Source organism: Callospermophilus lateralis, chromosome 7 (assembly GCF_048772815.1).
Source record: "Callospermophilus lateralis isolate mCalLat2 chromosome 7, mCalLat2.hap1, whole genome shotgun sequence".
In the NCBI taxonomy this organism is placed as follows: Eukaryota; Metazoa; Chordata; class Mammalia; order Rodentia; family Sciuridae; genus Callospermophilus; species Callospermophilus lateralis.
The window spans coordinates 125,513,580-125,527,021 of NC_135311.1; the positions used below are offsets into that span (position 1 = coordinate 125,513,580).

The 13,442-nt window shown below is 50.7% G+C and overlaps 1 protein-coding gene across 4 annotated transcripts in view; it reads right to left on the reverse strand.

The window, feature by feature from the left end:
• Positions 1-4,483: 4,483 nt before the first annotated feature.
• Positions 4,484-13,442, reverse strand: part of Rps6ka1 (ribosomal protein S6 kinase A1) — a 42,684-nt gene continuing 33,725 nt past the window's right edge. For 3 of the 4 annotated variants that reach the window (XM_076863168.2, XM_076863169.2, XM_076863171.2), the window contains 5 exons: positions 8,792-8,953; positions 8,521-8,597; positions 8,205-8,322; positions 7,308-7,445; positions 4,485-6,943 (listed from right to left, as the gene is read on the reverse strand). In XM_076863168.2, the coding sequence (XP_076719283.1) occupies positions 6,821-6,943; positions 7,308-7,445; positions 8,205-8,322; positions 8,521-8,597; positions 8,792-8,953 (618 nt within the window). In that variant the 3' untranslated portion in view covers positions 4,485-6,820. Of the gene's footprint in view, positions 6,944-7,307; positions 7,446-8,204; positions 8,323-8,520; positions 8,598-8,791; positions 8,954-13,442 lie in introns of all 4 variants that reach the window. The other variant, XM_076863167.2, reaches the window with a different exon arrangement.

The following is a 13,442-nucleotide window of genomic DNA, read 5'->3' on the forward strand; positions in this document are numbered from 1 at the left end:
GCCTCTAAAACCACTTAAGAAATTATTATTCTATGTGACCTCCCAGTACTTACTGCTTTGCATATAATTGGTGATGAGTTTTTTTGTTGTCATTGTTAAATAATACATGTGCAAAGTGCTTTAAAGGTTACAGATTCCTTTCATATCTTTAAAACAATCTGGGGCCTAGGCATGGTGGTGCACGCCTGTAATCCCAGGCTGAAGAAGGAGGATCACAAGTTCAAGGCCAGACTTAGCAATTTAATGAGGCCACAAACAATTTAGCTAGACCCTATCTCAAAATAAAAAAATATAAAGTGCTGGGGATGTGGCTCAGTGGCTGAACACCCCTGGGTTCAATCCCAGGTACCAAAAAACAAACAAAACCCAATCTGGAGCTGGGAATCCAGCTCAGTGGTAGAGAGCTTGCCTACCACACATAAGGCCTTGGGTTCCATCTCCAACCACAAAACAAACAAACGCCACCACAGGCCAGGCCTGGTGGCCATAACACCAGTGCCTTGTGAGTTTGAGGCAGGAGAATGGCAAATCTGAGGCCAGCCTGGACACCTCAGCAAGACCCTGTCACAAAATTAAATACAAAAATAGCTGTGGATGGGGACTGGGTTGTGGCTCAGTGGTCGAGTGCTTGCCTCGCACATGTGAGGCCTTGGGTTTGATCCTCAGCACCACATTTAAATAAAATAAAGGTATTTTGTCCATCTACAAAAAACAACATATTTTTAAAAAGGGGAGGGGCTGTGGATGTAGTTCAAGGATCAAATGCTCCTGGATTCAATCCCCCGTATCAAAAGAAGAAGAAGAAGAAAAGAAAACACCAAAAGAGTATGGTGAAATAATGTGATTATCCTCAGCTTGTTAAAAAACTTAATGCTAAAGAACAAACAAAACTAACGCTCACAGCTCTTTAGTGGTTTGCCTCAGATCATACTCTAAAAATAAGATGTAGGGCTGTTGGTGGAGCAATCGCCTAGCATGTGTGAGGCACTGGTTTCGATCCTCAGTACCACATAAATACAAATAAATAAAGGTATTGTGTCTATTTATAGCCAAAAACATATTTTAAAAAATAAAAATAAGATATAGGCATAAATTTTGATGCCAGGTCCAACGCTGGTATCAGCTCTCCCATTTTCTAACAGAGCAAACTTGAGTAGATAATTTAACCTCTTAAGGAAAATGAGTACAATCAAAACTTTCACACCCCCGATACTGGCAAAACATTTATTATGGTGCTTGGCACCCAATAAACTATTGATTTAAGGCTTTAAATTCTTTGACCTTCATTTGATTCATATTGTCTGCTATTCCATTTTCCCATATATGAATGGAAATAATAATTTCTAGTTAGTTGGCTTGTTCTTTGGCACTATTGACGGAATAAGGGCTACTCTACCATTGTACTACATCCCCAGTCCCTGCAGACAGGGGTCTTCCTAAGTTGCCTTGGGCTGGACTTGAACTTGTGATCCTCTTGCCTCAGTTTCCCAAGTAACTGGGATAACAGTCGTGCGTCACCATGTCTGGCTGATTAATTCTTTTTTAAGCCCCTCCGCAGCCTTCTGAAGAGGGTTTGCAGATGAGGGATAATGAGCTTCTTGGGGTCAGATGACTTGCCCAGAACGCCTAGCCGTGACGGCTGACATTGGCGTCTGACCTTGTTGTGCCTCCTCACCCAGCCCCCTACTCCCTCCTGAGCTGAGACTCTCACCCCGTCAGATCCGTGGAGCCCATGCCAAGGGCCTAGAACTGTAAAGGTCCGTGATGGCAACAGGAGTGACGTGGCCCCAGGCCAGCCCTCCTGAGATTCTACAAGTGAATGGGTGACTCAGGCCCGCCCCAGCTTCCGTCCTGGTGCCCAGGTCAGGCATGTGTCATCCACCCTCCATTTCTCAATCAGCCCACAGCCCTGGAGGGACTGAGAAACAGAAGAAATTACCTAAAAAAAGAAGTCTCAGATTGAATCACAAGTATGAGCTATAACTCAGAGAGAGGTTCGGGGGCAGGAGGGGGAAAGAGACGGGCTTTATGAGAAGCTCCCTCTTCTCCTTGGAGGAGGATGCCGGTTAAGCTGAGTCTCTCCAGGCTGTGAGAGCTGGGAGGCTGGAGTCTGTGCTGAGGGAGGTGGGTACTAGGTCCCAAGCGATGAGCTTCTCATGCTCACGTCGTTTCACCTGCACCAAGAAGTAGGCACTACTCCTAAGTCCCAGTTTAAAGGTGGGGAAATTGAGGCAGAGGGGTTAAATGGCTCGCCCAGGTCTGCAGGCAAGTGCCCAAAGCTGCACTGTAGACCAGGATACTCAGATTTCAAGAAAAAAGGTACGGGCTGGGGTTGTGGCTCAGCGGTAGAGCGCTCGCTTCACGCGAGAGACCCTGGGTTCGATCCTCAGCACCACATACAAAAATAAACTAAGTGAAATAAAGGTGTTGTGTTCAACTACAACTAAAAAATAAATATTAAAAAAAAAAAAAAAAGAAAAAAGGTACAACTGACCCCACATCTGCTCTCAGCACCGCTCTGGGGTCTTCCCACTTCCTGCTGCTGTTGGCTTGTCACCCAGGCTCTCCATCAGTGCCTGCAGTAGCTCTGTGGGACACTTAGGAAATGTCAGAGCAGCAAGGGATGGCAGGTCCCACTGACTCCGAGCCCACTACCCTCCATGGCCACCTGCTGCTGCCTTCGCAGATGAGCTGGGCGGGGGCAGAGGCAGGAGGACATGAGGTGAGGGGCACCTCTGCAGATGTCCCCAGGGTGGTGGGCCACAGGTTCTTCCACTCACCTCTTGGGGTTTCTCTGCTTGGCACAGGCTTGTTGCCTCCTCTTTTGCCTGCTACTAGCGGCTACCGTCTCTGGGGGTGGGACACACAGAGATTTCCCTCTTGCTAATGAGTCATTTCTCCCTTGAGTGCCCAGGAGTTACTGGGAACCCCCACACCCCCCCAACAGACGGAAGCTGCTCAGACCTCATTCAAAGTGAGGAACTTTCCAACCATGCGGGGGCTGCCTTGTGATGTGGTGGAGTCTCCGTTGCTGGCAGGATTCAAACAGAAACTGGATAACCATTTATGGAGGGTTTCTGTAGTGGGCAGAGGTTGGGTCTGGGCCTTTAAGGCCCTTCTGAATGTGAGATTTTTATGAGTCACTGTGAGATGAAATTTATCCTGTGCAGCAGGGTTGGACAGTGGGACATGTATGAGTTCGGAGCCAGATAGACCTGGGCTCAGCCACTTCCTTGGGGACTGTGGCTCGTTTCCTCCCTCAGCTTCAGTTTCCTTGTTGTAAAATGGAAATGCTAATACCTACCTCATGAGATTGCTTTGAATATTAGGGATGACATCTGTGCTCTGCCCAGCGTAAACAGGCACAACCCATTGTGCCTATGACAGCCATTAAACAAGTCACAGTCTGGTACGTTATTCGGTGGTCTTAAATTACAGGCTGAGTGAGAGAATTAAATCCATGTGTCAACCCTATTGGTAAATGTTTGCTTATATAACCTACATAGGAAACCAGCCTTTTTTCTGAGGGTACCTGTCTCCAAAATCGTCATGCAAAACATGAAGACAAGAGAGTAAAATGCAAGAAACACCCAGGGATGCTGCTGTCTGTGTGGACGATTGGGAATCCGGGTCGCTGGCCCACAGGGAATTACATCAGCCCCTCAAACGCTCCCCTGTGGGAAGAGGAATCCCCTCCAAGCCCTTGACATGCCATTAGTTCCCTGATGTGTAGTCCAACTGATGGGGAACGCTACTTTCTGAGAATGTAAGAAACTCCCCAAATTTCCCAGTTTGTTTTCCACTGTTAGCAGCTTCAGATTCTCCCAAGTAGTCGGATGACAGGCGTGTACCACTGAACTATATCCAAATATTTTAATTTTGAGACAGGGTCTCCTTAAGTTGCTCAGGTTGGCCTCAAACGTTGAGATCCTCTTGCCTCAGAATCCAGAGTCTCTGGTTATAGGTATGTGCCACCACACCCAACTGGAATTAGAACTTCTTTTTTATATTGGGGATTGAACCCAGGGGTGCTTAACCACTGAGCTACATCCCCAGCCCTTTTTAAAATATTTTATTTAGAGACAGAGCCTCACTAAGTTGCTGAGGCTGACTTTGAACTCAGGATCCTCCTGCCTCAGCCTCCCAAGTTGCTAGGATTACAGGCTTGTACCACTGCACCTGGCTGGGACTTTCTTCTTATTTTTGTTCCGGGGATTGAACCCAGTGGCACTTAATTGCAGAACCACATCCCAGCCCTTTTTATGTTTTGAGACAGGATCTTGCTAAATTGCTTAGTGCCTTGCTAAGTTTCTGAGGCTGGCTTCAAACTTGAGATCCACCTGCCTCAGCCTCTGGAGCCACTGGGATTCTGTAATTGAGACCAGACCCCCAATTGTATAGAAAATTTATGACCACATGGTTGGCTGAGGGTAGGGTGGTAAACAGACAGCTCTGTGGAACACAAGTAGGTCTTGGGCAGTTTCACAAGCAGAGAAGTTGGGCTGCACCCCTGAACGGTGACTCTCAGATCTCAGACCTCCAATATGAGTTCTCTTCTGCCATGTTGCTGTGTCCCTGGGCAAGTTAATCTCCAAGCCTCAAATTTCTTCTTGCGTGTGAAATAGGATTGACTGTATCTTGTTCACATGAGGGTGTCATGAAATACAGCACTTGGTGCTCCACAAGGTGAGCACCTGCTTAGTAGGTGGGTATTTTGTGGGCAGGAGCTGAGGGATTGTTATTTGGGCATTAAAGGGAACAGTGACTCTGGAACTTAGGGACATCTGGTGCTTTAGTTTGAGTGTCCCCCTTTCATATGCTAATGATATTTGGAGGTGGGCACTTTGAGAGGTAACTAGGATAAGATGAGGTCATGAGGGCAGGAAACCATGATGACATTAGTGGCATTATAAGTAGAAGAAAGGCCCAAGCTAATGCTCTTGCCCAGTCTTGTCGTGTGATGCCCTCTGCCATGTGATACAGCAAGCAGCCCTCACCAGGTGCTAGGGCCAGGCTCTTGGACTTTCTAAGCCTCTAGAACCATGAGCTAAATATGTGTGTGTGTGTGTGTGTGTGTGTGTGTGTGTGTCCCCCGCCCAGTGCTAGGGACGGAAGCCAGGGCCTCATACCTACTAAGCAAGGGCTCTACCACTGAACTACACTCCCAGTCCCTAAATTCTTTTAATAGCTTGCATTTCTCCCTGCCTCCATGTCCCAACCTCATCTTGTGCAAACTCCTGGCTCTGAGGTCACAGCTACATCAGCTCCTCTTGAGACACTGAGCATACCCTCCCTATTTCCCTCTTGGGGCCTCTGTCCTAACTCTGCCTCCTGCTCTTCATTCAGATCTCAGTTTCTGGGTCACTTTCCCAGAGTGGCCTTCCCTGACCCAATCTCATCCAATTTAACTCTCCACATGTCTTCTGAGCGGCTGACCTAGGTTTGCAAACTATCCCTGTCCCCTACTTAGATCTAAGACTTATTCTCTCCTAGCTCACCAGCATCTGCAGCAGGGCCATAACAGGTGCTCAGAAAATATTTATTGCATGAGGAAATATCATTCCCCTCTCTGAGCTCATTTCTCCATCTATAAAATACAGATAATAGCATAATAACATCTACTTCATAGGTTTGGTAAGATTAAATGGGATATGGGGGCTGGGGTTGTAGCTCCATGGTAGAGCGCTTGCCTAGCACACATGAGGCACTGGGTTTGATCTTCAGCACCACATAAAAATAAAATTAAAAAAATAAAGGTATTTTAAAAAAAAGAGTAAATGGAATGTGCATGTAAGACCCAAGCACAGAATCTGACACCCATCACTGGGGGTAAATATTTTTACACTTATGATCATCCTGCCTCAGCCTCAGAGATGCTGGGATTATAGGTGAGAACCACCGTACCAGGCCCTGGCCCATTTCTTGTCCCTGCCAAAGCCCTTGACAACCCATAGCAGAGAGAGGGCAAATTCAGAGATGAGAAGTGGAGAAGAGCGTGCTTCGATTTGATTGTAAGTTTATTAGAAAGGCCATGGACAGATGAACCCTGAGTTACCAGCTGAGGAAGAAATGAAAAAAGCCCCTGCCCCTGTGGCCTGCACCCCTGGTCTCCGTGACCTCTGTCCAGTAGCAGACTCAATAGAAATCTGCCGAAAAGTGCTCTCCATGTCCTCTCCCTGGGGCGGCCCAACCTGAACGCAGGGGCCCATTGGTGGGCCGATGCGGATGCTGGTGCCTGGAGCCTGGAGCCTGGAGCCAGCAGCTCTTAGCCGAAAGTGGTTCTATACCCCTGGAAGAACAGGCTGGAGGAGGAGCTGGCTGGGGAGAGAGGGAGTTCTGCTTAACAGTCGGTGGCTCTGCGAGGCGATGCCGGGCTGCCGTGGGGGATCTGCCAATGGCTCCAGATAACCAATCATGGGGCCCCCAGGGTAGGACCCCGAAGCTGCTCCAGGAGTCTCAGCCTCAGAGAGCCCCAGCATGACGCAGTGCCCCTTCTGGGGTTGCACTGGCTATTTCTGCTCCCAGAAAGGCAAATGGATCTTGTAAAACTCCACGGGGGTTGACGCCATTATTTTCCTTAAAAAAGGTCAGAGTTTGTACAGTGAACTGATTTCCACCAGCAGAGCCTAAGCCGGAAGAGTCCATCCTGGGGAAGGAGAAGGCACTTCTCACACCCTCACCGGGGGTGATCTGGGCTGGCTGCTTCCCGGACCCCTCGAGGCTCCAACTTGCTTTGGCCCCGTGACTCAGGCTGCTCCCTCTGGGAAGGATGCTGCCTCCATCAAGCTAGCACCGCCCTGCGGCCTGGGCGCCAGGCCCCTCACAGAGTGGTGGATGGCAGCTTCCTCACCCGCCGCTGGGCCAAGATAGATGACTCGATCGGCTTTAGCTGGGGGGTGGGCTTGGAGCTGTTGAGCGCAGAGTACGTGGCTGCCATGGCTCCCTGGGAGAGGAGGTAAGTCAGGTGGCCAGTGAGGAGGTGAGCAGGGGAGGGACACTGCCCCAGGTCAGGCCAGCCCCCCCCAGAGCCCCACAGCCCACCCAGCCCACTGTTTCCAGCCTTGATGGTCCTTCATGGTCACTGGTCCTGCCTCCTTCATCAGAATGGAGGCTTCAGAGGTTGGTAGTTGTGTCCCCCAGAAGACTAGAGCCCCTGGAAACAGGACTGTCTCATGTCCTCTGACCCACCTCCTGGTCCTGGGCACAGACATGGGATCTCCTGGTTCCACTACCCCAAGTCCTTGCACATGACACCCTGGCCTGGGTAACCTGCCCCCCTGCGGCTGCCAGCGGCTGGGTTGGCATACCTTCACAAGCTGCAGGTCCTGGTGGGACAGCTGGCTCTGGGGAAGCTTGTCTTTCTGGGTGATCCATGGGTGCTGCAGGACCTGCTTGGCTGTGAGACGCTGGTGGGGGTCCACATGCAGCATCTTGGACACCAGGTCCTAGCGGCACAGTGGCAAGGGGGAGGTGTAAGGGGCAGCAGGGGAGAGATCATCTGTGTCCCGCAGATGGGGAAGGGGAAGACAACTGCACCGACCATCTCCCACCTGAACCCTTGCCCCTGCCCTGCGATCCTTTCTCCACAAGCCACGACTTCCCAGGGCGTTCCCCTTTGGGGGCCTCTGCTCTCCGTGCACTTCCAGGAGCCTGCTTGCCTTCCATGGTGGAAAGGGGCAAGAGCCTAAGGGCTGAGGCCGGGCAGACTCCGGTGACAACCTGGCTCTTCCGCTCATCAGCTGAGGGCCCTGGGCAAGTCACTTCAACTCTCCAAGCCTCAATGTCCCCTCTGAGAAATGAGGGCAACAACACTGCCACACAGGCTGGTGGAAGTGGTGCTGCCTTATGAAGGGCTCAACTCTGTTCGCACAGAGGCTCCCAGTGATAGGAACTGTCACCAATACTGAAAACTCTTCCCTCTTTGGCAAGGTTCTCTCCATGGGCAGTTGCTCTGCTTCTGCTCTGTGCCTGGACCCCCGGGGAGGCCTGCAAGCCTACAGCTCCCCTCCACTGAGCTTCCAGAAGAGAGGGGCTGGGATTGTGCAGTCACGGGAAAGGACCGTGAATGATCAGTCACCAAGTTACCCAAAAAAAGGGCCAGTCTGCCTAGGAAGCTTCCTCTTGGGAGAAAGGCTTAGGACACCTGAACTGCTGAAAAGCCCCGGGATGGACCCTGCCCGTCCTCCAAGAGCTTAAAGACTCACCTTGGCTGTCTCGGAAACTGTGTTCCAGTTTCCCCCACTGAGGGTAAACTTCCCACTGCCGATCCGGGTCAGGATCTCCTCTGGGGTGTCACTGGGTCCGTTGGCAAATGGAGTGTATCTGGAGAAAAGCCCACACAGCTGGGTACAGCCTCTGCTCTGGAGATGGGAGGCTGCCCCTCCTGCTCAGACCGCATGCTTCAAGGTGCAGCTCCCGTAGGCAGGGCCTGTCCCCAGGCAGAGCTGATCTTCCCTGAGACAAGCACCAGCCCAGGCTGATCCCAGGACAAGAGTGGGGAGGGCCCGGCTGGGCACTCACCCCGCCAGCATGGTGTACAGCAGAATGCCCAGGCTCCAGATGTCACAGCCTTCATCGTAGCCCTGGCGCTTCAGCACCTGGCAGGAAGGCAGGGGAGGGTGGTCAGTCTGGGGGCCGTAGGAAGTGGCCACACACTCCCCAAAAGGTAGGACAAGAGTTCCCGCTGTGGTTAGATCTGCTCTCGGATCCTGAGTCAAGGCTATAGACACTGTAGGCCTGGACAGCGTGGGCCTCTAGGTGCGGCACAAAGCCTCCTGCCGTCCCCACTCACCTCGGGCGCCACGAAGTTGGCTGTGTAGCAAGGCGTCATGAGGAGCCCATTCTCAGCCCGCAGCTGCTTGGCGAAGCCAAAGTCACAGATGCGCAGGCACTCGGGGTTCCCAGACTCGTCCACGTACAGGATGTTGCTGGGCTTGAGGTCTCTGTGCACAACCTAGGGGCAGAGGGCTGGGGTCAGCCTCCATACGGGGAGGCTGCTAGGGAAAAATCTAGAATCCGGGAAGAAGGAAAAGGACTACCACACAGGAGCCCTTCTCCTGGTGCTACTGCCTGCTTGAAATCTCAATGAAGCACCATCTAAGGTGGCAGGAATTCAACCTGCCCAACACTGAACTCCGTAGTTCTCCTCTCAAATCTACTCCTCACATAATCGCATCCTTCCTGTTGTGTGGGTCCTTTTTCTTTTTCCTCTCATAATCCTTAATAAACCCACAGGTCAACTCTGTTGACTCTGCCATTAGAATATTTCCAGAGCCCAGTCATTTCTCAGCTCCTCGACTGGCAGAGCTCTGGTTCCCCACCATCATCCCCTACCCCTTGGATTAGGGCAGCCACCTCCTAACTGGTCTTCCTGCTTCTGCCTTTCCCCCCTACAATGCGTCTCACCATCGACGCCGCAGCGATCCTGTTAAATATACGTCAGATCGTGTCATCCCAGCTTGAAACCCTCCAAGCCTTTCCCTTTTAAGTCCTTGCTAGGTGTGGTGGCATGCTATAGTCCTGACCACTTGGAGGATCCCTTGAGCCCAGGAGTTCAAGGCCAACCTGGGGGGTTGTTTTGAAAGGAAAAATGACTAGCTAGGCCCGGTAGTGCAGGCCTGTAATCCCAGAGACTTGGGAGGCTGAGGCAAAAGGATTGCAAGTTCAAGGTCAGCCTGGGCCACTTAATGAGACCCTATCTCATAAAATAAAAAGGGCTAGGGTTGTAGCTCAGTGGTAGAGCACCCCTAGGGTCAACCCTCAGTAACACACACACACACAGGTATGTCGCAATTAAAAAAAAAAAGAAAGAAAAACTCCTTATAGTGGCCCACATGCCCCCCCCATCTCTCCCCGCCCCTCCCCCATGTCTCTTGCGTTCTTTGCGGTCTCCCCCTTGCTGTATCTGCTTCAGCCACATCAGTCTCTCTGCTCTTCTTCAATAGGCCAAGCACACACCTGCCTCAGGACCTTTGTACCTGCAGTTCCCTCTTTCTAGAACACTCTTCCCTCATCCATCTACCTGGCTAATTCTCTTTTTCCTTTCAGGTCTCTGTTCTTATCAGTAAGGTTTCCCCTGAACATCCCCCCAGAACAGCCCCCCGGCCACCCAGTATTCCTGAGTCTTCTTACTCTGATCTGCTTTTGTCACACAGTAGCATTTAACACCATGGGACATAATATTTCATTTGTTTTCTGAGTCTGCTCACTGGAATGTAAGCTCCCTGAGCATTTAGCTCACTACTGATCCCAGCACTCACACTAGCTCCTGGTACACGGCAGGTACTCGATGCATCTCTGTTGAAGGAATGACTGGACAGCACTTACCCTGAGGCCATAAGCAAATGACTTTCCCCTGGATCCCGTGTGCTCCTCTGTAACCCAAGGGGGCCCGAACACCCCACTCTGCATGTTCCTCCCCCTCTGCAAGGTTGTATTCATAGCCAAACCTCTATCACTTAATTACAATTCTCAGATCTCTAGCCCTGGCCCAGAACTTTCCTGAGTCCAGGCTCATAGATCCAGTTTCCTACCAGGAGGCAACTGCTGGATGTTCCATAGTCTCAAACTCAACCTATTCCAAATGCAAGACATCATGTTCTCACCCTCCTGCTCCCCTCCCATGAGCTAATGGAACTCCCTGGGGAATGTCAAAACCTTCACTGGGCCTGGTGTGGTGGCGAACACCTGTAATCCCAGTGACTCAGGAGGCTGAGACAGGAGGAAGGCAAGTTCAAAGCCAGCCTCAGCAATTTAGAGAGGCCCCAAGCAAGTTAGCAAGACCCTGTCTCAAAATTTAAAAGTAAATAAATAAACAAATAAATAAAAGAGCTGGGGATCTGGCTCCATGGTTAAGTGCCTTTGGTTTAATTCCCAATACCAATAAAACAAAACCATTCAATGGCTCCCTAGTACTGGCAAGATACTGCCCTGGGAGGCTCAGCCTACCCTGGCCTCATCACACACCGCATTCTCTCAGGCACTCTGAGCTCAGGCCACGCGGGCTCTGTCCACAGTAGTCCTAACCATGTCTGCCTGTGGAGTGCCTAGTCACCTTGCAGTACCCAGCCAGCGACCAGCACAGAGCAAGTGCTAAGTGAGCTCTGTGCAATGAATGAAGGAATCACACCTCTGAAACATGCAGTCACCTTGCAGGTGACATTAGTTGAGTCCTGCAGACTGGTTGGCTTCATTGTTCCAATTGAACCCCAAGCACTCTGGCAGGTGCCCATGGGAAGGGCAGAATGGAGAACAGATGTGGCCCAGCACAGCCCACCTCCAGAGGAAAAGGGCCACACAGACACTGGCCCCGGTGATACACTGTGAGTTGCATCTAAGCACTGGAGGAGGCCCTTGGACTTTCTCCTTCCAACACGGTCACATGACACACAGCACAAGTGCAGGCCCCCAGAGAATGCAGGCTGTCTTCCCCAGAGTGCCCAGCCATGCTTGAGAGGCCAGGGACACCTGTACAAGTGATATCCTGGTTTAAGAGGGTTCCCCCATCATGATCTCACTGGGGCTATCCACCACACCTTGGTAATGATTGGCTCCATTTTACAGAGGAGGGAACTGAGGCTCTGTGACGAGACGGCCTTGCTTGTAATAGTAAGAGGCAGAGGCAAGACTCGAACCCAAGTCTGACTGTAATTCCACGGTCTATTTTTTTTATGTGGTGCTGAGGATTGAACCCGGGTCCCGCCCGTGCTAGGCGAGCGCTCTACTGCTGAGCCACAATCCCAGCACCTCCACCGTCTATTGAGCACAGATAACACTTTTGGGAAACAGGAACATGGATGTTTGTGATCTTATCCCGCCCCAACAACACAGAGAAATGACAAACTCCACCAGGCGGTAAGAGAAGAACAGGGAAGCAGGGGGGCAGCTTGGAAAAGCCCTGCAGGTTTCTGCGACCCGACCCTCAGGTGGGGAGTGGGGAGATGATGCGGTCTCCCATCTCATGGTACAGGAAGTCACAGCAGGCTGGGTGACTGTGAGGGAGGCCAGGCTGAGTGGGAACCACACCAACCAGTCTAAAGGGACAACTGCTCTTGGTGCCAGTCGACAGTCACCGTAGAGCCTGGTCTTTTAAAAGCAGCCAAATCACTACACCTTACCAAACCAACCCCAAACAAAAGTCATCCCATATCGTGCAGGACAAACAAAATATTTTTATAGGTTAAATGCAACCAGAGGTCAACGGGCCATGACCTCTGGCCGTCACAGGAAGGAGTCCGGCAGGCTGGAGTGTGAGTCTTGGATTTGCCCTCCATAGCTGTGTGGTCCACCTCTTTAGCCCTCACTTTTCTCAACTGTAAAATGGGGATGATAATAGTAATCAAATCCCTGGGTAAGGGCTAGAGATGTGGCTCAGTAGTAGAGCATCTGTCTAGCATGCATGAGGCCCTGGGTTTGATCCTTAGCACGCAAAACAAAACAAAACAAAATCAGAAGACATGCTGTCCAGAGTATCCAATCTTGTGCATGAGTTCAGAGCCCAGATTTGAGATTAGCTGTAGGGCTTCAGGCAAGTTACTTAAACCTTAATCCTCTCACTTGTAAAGATCACGATCACACATTCTTCACCAGTTCCTTTTTTGTAACAATTAAGTGAGTTTAATATGCAAAGTGCTCAGAACCTTGCCTGACCTATAGAATGTGGCAAGGGCATGAACTGCCAAGAGCAGCCCCAGGGACACTCCACCGCTGAGCGACCTTCCCAGCCCTTTTAAAGTTTAATTTTGGGGGCTGGGGATGTGGCTCAAGCGGTAGCGCACTCGCCTGGCATGCGTGCGGCCCGGGTTCGATCCTCAGCACCACATACAAACAAAGATGTTGTGTCCGCTGAAAACTAAAAAATAAATATTAAAAAATTCTCTCTTACTCTCTGTTTTAAAAATAAATAAATAAAGTTTAATTTTGGGATAGGGTCTTACTAAGTTGCCAAGGCTAGCCTCAAACTTGGAATCCTCCTGCCTCAGCCTCCTGAGTCACAAAGATCACAGGTGTGTGCCACTGTGCCCAACAGCCCCAGCACCTTTATCACCATCAGCATCCCCAGCAGATGTGCATTTGGGCACCCATGACAAATTGTTCTGTGTGAATCATCTGGTTAAAGACAGAGCCAGGGGGCTGAGGTTGTGGCTCAGTGGCAGAGTGCCTGCCTTGCACATGTAAGGCACTGGGTTCAATCCTAAGCACCACCTAAAAATAAGTAAACAAAATAAAGATATTATGTCCATCTATAACTGAAAAAAAAACCAAAGACAGAGCCAAAGCCTGATGTTGGCTCTACTGAATCTGCATCTCAAAGGCTGTTCCTGGCAATAATGGGGACCTTATGGAAACAGACAAGATGGAGTCTGGGGACTTTTCTCTCTCTCTCTCTCTCTCTCTCTTTTGTACTGGGGATTGAGACTTGGGGTGCTTAACCACTGAGCCAC